The sequence below is a fragment of the Pundamilia nyererei genome, unplaced genomic scaffold (assembly GCF_000239375.1).
Source record: "Pundamilia nyererei isolate P.nyererei 1_Seehausen unplaced genomic scaffold, PunNye1.0 scaffold02329, whole genome shotgun sequence".
NCBI lineage: Eukaryota > Metazoa > Chordata > Actinopteri > Cichliformes > Cichlidae > Pundamilia > Pundamilia nyererei.
Window position 1 is genome coordinate 1 of NW_005189730.1, and position 6,168 is coordinate 6,168.

Sequence of the window (6,168 nt, forward strand, 5' to 3'; positions counted from 1 at the left end):
CTGAATGGTTCCAGTCTGTGTTCAGGCAGACTGGAGGTGAAGTCTAACCAGAGCTGGTCCTCAGTGTGTGAAGCTGACTTTGACCAGCAGGATGCAGAGGTGGTCTGTAGGGAGCTCAGCTGTGGGCCTCCTTCAGTCCTCCAGGGGGCGCTCTATGGAGAAGTGGAGGCTCCAGTGTGGAGCAAAGAGTTCCAGTGTGGAGGCCATGAGTCTGCTCTCCTGCACTGTAGAAGCTCAGGCTCAGCTAGAAACAGCTGCTCACCTGGCAAAGCTGTTGGACTCACCTGCTCAGGTAGAAGAGGAGCTGCAGCTTTGATGTGGTTCAAACTCACTTTATTCTTTTACTGATGACTCTCTGCTTTCTTTTAGAGCCTTTCAGGCTGGTGGGAGGAGCCAATCACTGTAAAGGTACAGTGGAAGTGAAACAAGGAGGGTGGAGATCAGTAGGTTCCTCAGACTGGTCCCTGAAGGAGGCAGCTGCTGTTTGCCAACACTTGGACTGTGGATCTGCTGTTTCTGTAGGCCAGAGGAAGGTGGTCTCACTCAGATCTATGTGGAGAATCACTCCTGACTGTGTTCATTCTGGATCTGCTGTGAGAGAGTGTGCAAGACTGAATCTCTTTTTCTATATTCAGCATCTCACCTGCCAAAGTAAGCCCAGTTAAAAAAATAAGTTCAGAGCACAAAAGTGCTTACTGAATAATAAGTTGAACTATTTAGTAAAGAGAAATAAGTGATACACACCTGAAATAGTATTTGCTTACTAAGTGAGGAGCTCGTACAAAGAGTTATTTACAGTCTCTAGTCGGGGCAGGATTTGGGTGACAGATTTACAACTCTGATTTTAACTTAGGTGCTGTAGCAAATTTTAAAGAAGTCATCCCTTAACTGTCATTTTTTACGATGTCATGTGACAATAAAATGCAGAGTAGTTACCTAAACTCTACTCCAGCAGACGTTGGTTGTATAGTTAATACTGTTACATCCTTACTGTGTATGACGCCTAATTACATTTCATTCATTTTAAGACCTTCGTTTGGCCTGAAAAATAGTTTTTGTTGTAGGTTTGGTTTTTTTAGACTCTTGCCAGGCTCAGAGTCAGAGCTTTGTTGAGCCAAACTTAACTTTCAGTAAGTTAACTTTTTGTTTTGCATTTTTTGAGGATGAATTCTTTGCATAAACAAAACCGGTGTGTATATTTGTTACAATCATAAGACAACTTTTACTTTGAAGATGAACATTCTCCATCTCATGTTTGTGCTGATTTTTTTTATTACTTTTACTACAATACAGACAGTAGCTCCAAAAAATTGGTGTATTTCATACAAACTATGCATGACTACTAAAATCTGTGGGTAACCAGTGCAATCACCACCTCCAGCAACCACATTCCAGTCACTTAGGAAATACACATTTTTCCCAATGGTGCAGAGTTTGTGAGGTGGTGGTCAACTGGTCTCTAGTCCTGTTTGACTGAGTTTATGTCTATCGTGTACTGTCTTGAGTTTTACGTCCTTTGTGTGATTGTCTTGATTAATTTGAGACGTGTTTCCTTACTCTGCTGTTTCTGTGATTCATAATTTTCCCTCACCTTGTATGACTAGTCCTGTCACTGTTTTGGTACTTTGTCAGAGTGCTAATTGTGCTTACATATGAAGGCAGGTAGCGAAGTCCAGCAAAGGTATGTGAAAGAGAATATTCTAAATAATCCAGTAAGGTTGTAAAAATGGAAAAACAAAGAATAAACACAAGACATTACAGGAAGGCTTAACAGCAAAAAGTAAAAGACAATCTGGCAAGGTTTTTTTCCCCTTATAGTATGCTGTTTTTGTTCACCTTTTCAAAGAACACAAAGTCCTCCTTTTTAAAAAAGTATTTAATATTATTTCTCCAGACTCTGTCAGGCTGCTGAATGGTTCCAGTCTGTGTTCAGGCAGACTGGAGGTGAAGTCTAACCAGAGCTGGTCCTCAGTGTGTGAAGCTGACTTTGACCAGCAGGATGCAGAGGTGGTCTGTAGGGAGCTCAGCTGTGGGCCTCCTTCAGTCCTCCAGGGGGCGCTCTATGGAGAAGTGGAGGCTCCAGTGTGGAGCAAAGAGTTCCAGTGTGGAGGCCATGAGTCTGCTCTCCTGCACTGTAGAAGCTCAGGCTCAGCTAGAAACAGCTGCTCACCTGGCAAAGCTGTTGGACTCACCTGCTCAGGTAGAAGAGGAGCTGCAGCTTTGATGTGGTTCAAACTCACTTTATTCTTTTACTGATGACTCTCTGCTTTCTGTTAGAGTCTGTCAGGTTGATGGGAGGAGTCAGTCCCTGTGCAGGTATACTGGAAGTGAAACTGGGAGATTGGAAACCAGTCTTTGTCCCCAACTGGAGCCTGAAGGAGGCAGCTGTTATCTGTGAACATCTGGGCTGTGGTTCTGCTGTTACTTTGAGAATGATAACAAAGTCCTTAGCCAGACTTCCAACAAGGATCAAACCTGAGTGTGTCCAGTCTTTCTGTGCTGTAAGGGAGTGTGTAACATCAGTTTATTCTCTCAACATCCTCGATTTCACCTGCTCAGGTAGGTCATCTATAACATCCAGTGTTCCCTCTGTCACACTGACAGTTAGTGGTTATTTTTGGTAAAACCCTTGATAGACTTTACCTGGCAGGACACACCTGGGAAAGCTGTGTACTCACTGTTTTTAACCCATTATTTGAATACAGGATGGATGTGACCTCACCTCAGAGCAGACACTCCACAAAGGTTAAAGATGAGTTTATTGCATCAAAACGACCCAGAATGCTTCATGGTAAACTTGAGTAATTTTTACAGGGATTATGTTCAGTCCCTTACACAGGATTACTTTGCAAGGATTTACAGATAAGTCGTTAATCCATATATTCTTTCATCTAATTTCGATTTGGGGTAAAAACCTGAAGATAAATTCAGTCGTGCTCCTAAGGCTGAAGAGAAAACTTTCCATACCTGTGATGTAAATTGATGGCCACATTCAAAGACTATATTCATTAGGATGCCATGAATGATACCAAGAAAAACATGTCACCCCCCCCCCTACCTGGGTGATATGTAAATCTTGTCACATGCCACAGTGTATCAGAGAAGTAAATGGACATGTTCTGTTTATTTTCTCTATGTTCATGTTCCTGATTTATTGTGTTAGTCATCTGTCTCCATGCATTGCGTTTAGTTCTACTTCTTGTGTGTTATTAGTCAGATTTGGTTGTAGCTGTGTTCTGACCTGTCTCTTATCATCATCATCATCACTCCTGTGTATTTAAGTCCTTAGTTTTCTCCTTTTCTGTCTTGTCATCATCGATTTGTGTGTTTCTGGTTCAGTTCAGTCATTCAGTCAGTCTCTATCCTGTTCTGTTCATCCTGTCTCCACAATAAACACCATCCTTCACCAGCTTGCGAGTGAAGGTCCTCTCTTCCTTCTCTCCACACACCACGATTTGACACTTTGTGGTGATGCCACTTCCCATCTTCAAGGAAAGCTGGGATCTGGAGTTCTCACCTACTCTTCTTTTCTGCAGGCAGTTGTCTGTCTTGATAGGCAGAGAAACCAATGTTTCAAATGTTTCTGTGTCATCACTTGATGCTACCTCATTCTTCACGTGATCATCTAAACTGTGCAAAACAAACCTCATGATGTGTCTTCAGCACAATCATCAGTGCTCCACTGGCCTTGTCTCAAACTTAGCAACCTATCAGAAGTGTCATCGGGGATAAGGGAATGATCAAACACTAGGGGACGATTCTTCCTCAAAGTTAGAATAATTACACTCCTTATTCAGTAATTGGGTTTGGTGACCGGATGACAATGTAGTAGAAACCTTTGACTCTTCCCTAACTCACCAGAGTGGGCTTCCAGATGTGGAAGGTTGAACTAGGTATACGGGTGGTAAATCAGATGCCAAAGCTGGAGGGCAGGGAGACGCTGTCTGAAGTGGACAGATTGTTCTGATGAGTTTGAGATTTTCAAAAGACTCATAATTTTCTTACTTTCCATATGAATTTCATAAGTATGTCAATCAATTAAAGTAAGAATAAAGTGTTTGGGTGTTAAATATATAACTGTAACTCTAACTTAAACACAAGTTGGGTTCTGTTCTAATAGTTGTTTTGCTGAGTATTTTTGAGTCTTCGTTTGACAATGAAGCCCTCAGTATGTGATGAAGTCAGTCTGATCTATGCACTATCAATTTTCTGACACGATAAAGAAACACTTCTATACTAAATGAGAGACATATTTCAGCGTCTGACTCTGCATCCTGCAGCACCGAGCTGACACTGTCTGCAAACCTGTGGAAATATAAAGACTCACTCACTGCTGTTCAACACTTAAACATCAAATCAATTTTCGCCTTCATCCTTTTTCTTTATATTCCCATTTCATTTTACAGAGTTTCACCAGAAGAATTTTAACAGTGTGACCACTATTAAAAAAAAACCCTACTCATAGGAAAACAAAGGGAGTTGGTGTGGGTGGTGTTCCTGGATTGTAGGACAGAAGTTAACAATGTTATCTCAAAGTTCCTCAGAACAAATTCTCAGGAAAATAACAGTTCAACTAACAACTTATAACCATTAGCATGTGATCAGTTTTAAATCTCCTGTGTGATGAAAGCCTCAGCTTCATGGGAACAAATATTATCATTTTATTCGATGTTATTCTGACCTGTAGTTAGACACTGCATCTTGTAATGCTAATAGTATTCAAACAAAACTCAGATTTGTCTGAGGTTAAAACATTTATTGAATTTAAATGTAATTTTCTTACAATATCTTTCTCTAATAATCTGACAAAAACAGCATCTGGTCTCCACTCCACATGTTTCTTACACACTGCATGTTGTTCAGGGTCCTGCTGAGTCAGCAGGTAGTACTACTTCCTTTACACGTTACTATCATCATCTGAACTCGCTCATTTCAGGCTGTGGAAGCTGCCAGGACACACTGCTTCTTAATGTTTCACTGTGAGACACTAAGGAAGCTCTTTGGTTTGTTCTATGTAGCAGTGCCTTATATCAAAGATAAAACATTTAAAAAAAACTATGTTCACAGAAATTACATACAGGGTAATTCACACACACACACACACACACACACACACACACACACACACACACACACACACACACACACACACAGCATGGTCAGATTAAGTTGTTTTTACAGACAATAGCAATGAGCCAGAACCACACAACAAAAAAGTAATGAATAAAAGACATTTCCACAACAAGTTGTTTGTCTTTGAAACTTCTCAGTCATCCAGGTCATCATAGTCTAAGTAGCTTGGAAAGAAAAGCGTCTGGACTTAGGTTGTTTGAAGACAGAAGAGCTACCTCGTCAGGCCAGGACTCTGCAGTATATTTACACCTACAGGCCAGTGGACAGTCTTTCAATGATGAGGATGTACACATCTTGGACAGGGAGGAACGCTGGTTTAAGCGCGGAGTCAAGGAGGCCATTTACGTGAAAAGGGAAAGACCATCTCTGAATCAAGGAGGGGGCCTAAGGGTACATCTTTCACCATCTTACAATGCTGTGATTGCAGCCATTCCCCAACTCTCTGTGAATGTTACTCGTGGCCATTGATCAGTGGTTGTTGATCAATGGTCATGAGAATTTGCATAATTAAGATTAAGGAACTGACCTCCCAGCCCATTGTTCCGTCACTGGGCTGGTTTCAGTCATTATGCAAATGTACTGTTTATAAGATTGGGGAAACCTGCAGTCAGGTGAGACTGAAGAAGTCACTTGGATGAGTGACGAAACGTTTCTCCCTCAAAATGCTACGTCCAGATGAACAGAATCAACTTTTGGAGAGTTGCTTGAAGACGTTTCACCTCGCATCTGAGAAGCTTCTTCAGTTCTAGGGTTAAATGGTGGAGAGTCACAGATTTAAGCCCTATGGGAGTGTACCCAAGACGGACATGGACCCCCTAATGATCCTCTACCTAATCATATGAGCCAGCGTGTGAAAACGAGTGTAGGTCACAACCAGCCAAGGTTTTGGGTGAGCTCATTGTGAAACCCAACCCCACCCTATCATGTGATTTCCTGAGGTCAGATGGTCCATGATGTGAGTGGGCGTTACAGTTTTTTACAGACGCTAGGACACATTTCTCAATACTTAGGTCACGTTTGCAAAACTCCTCACAC

The 6,168-nt window shown here is 41.7% G+C and overlaps 1 protein-coding gene across 1 annotated transcript; it reads left to right on the forward strand.

Moving 5' to 3' along the window:
- Positions 1–3: 3 nt before the first annotated feature.
- On the forward strand, positions 4–2,774 carry LOC106456054 (scavenger receptor cysteine-rich type 1 protein M130-like; the record flags this gene model as incomplete). Its single annotated transcript, XM_013908185.1, has 4 exons — positions 4–292; positions 1,895–2,200; positions 2,278–2,559; positions 2,706–2,774. Coding segments are annotated over 4 exons (888 nt in total), but the record flags the coding sequence as incomplete, so codon positions are not given.
- Positions 2,775–6,168: the final 3,394 nt, after the last annotated feature.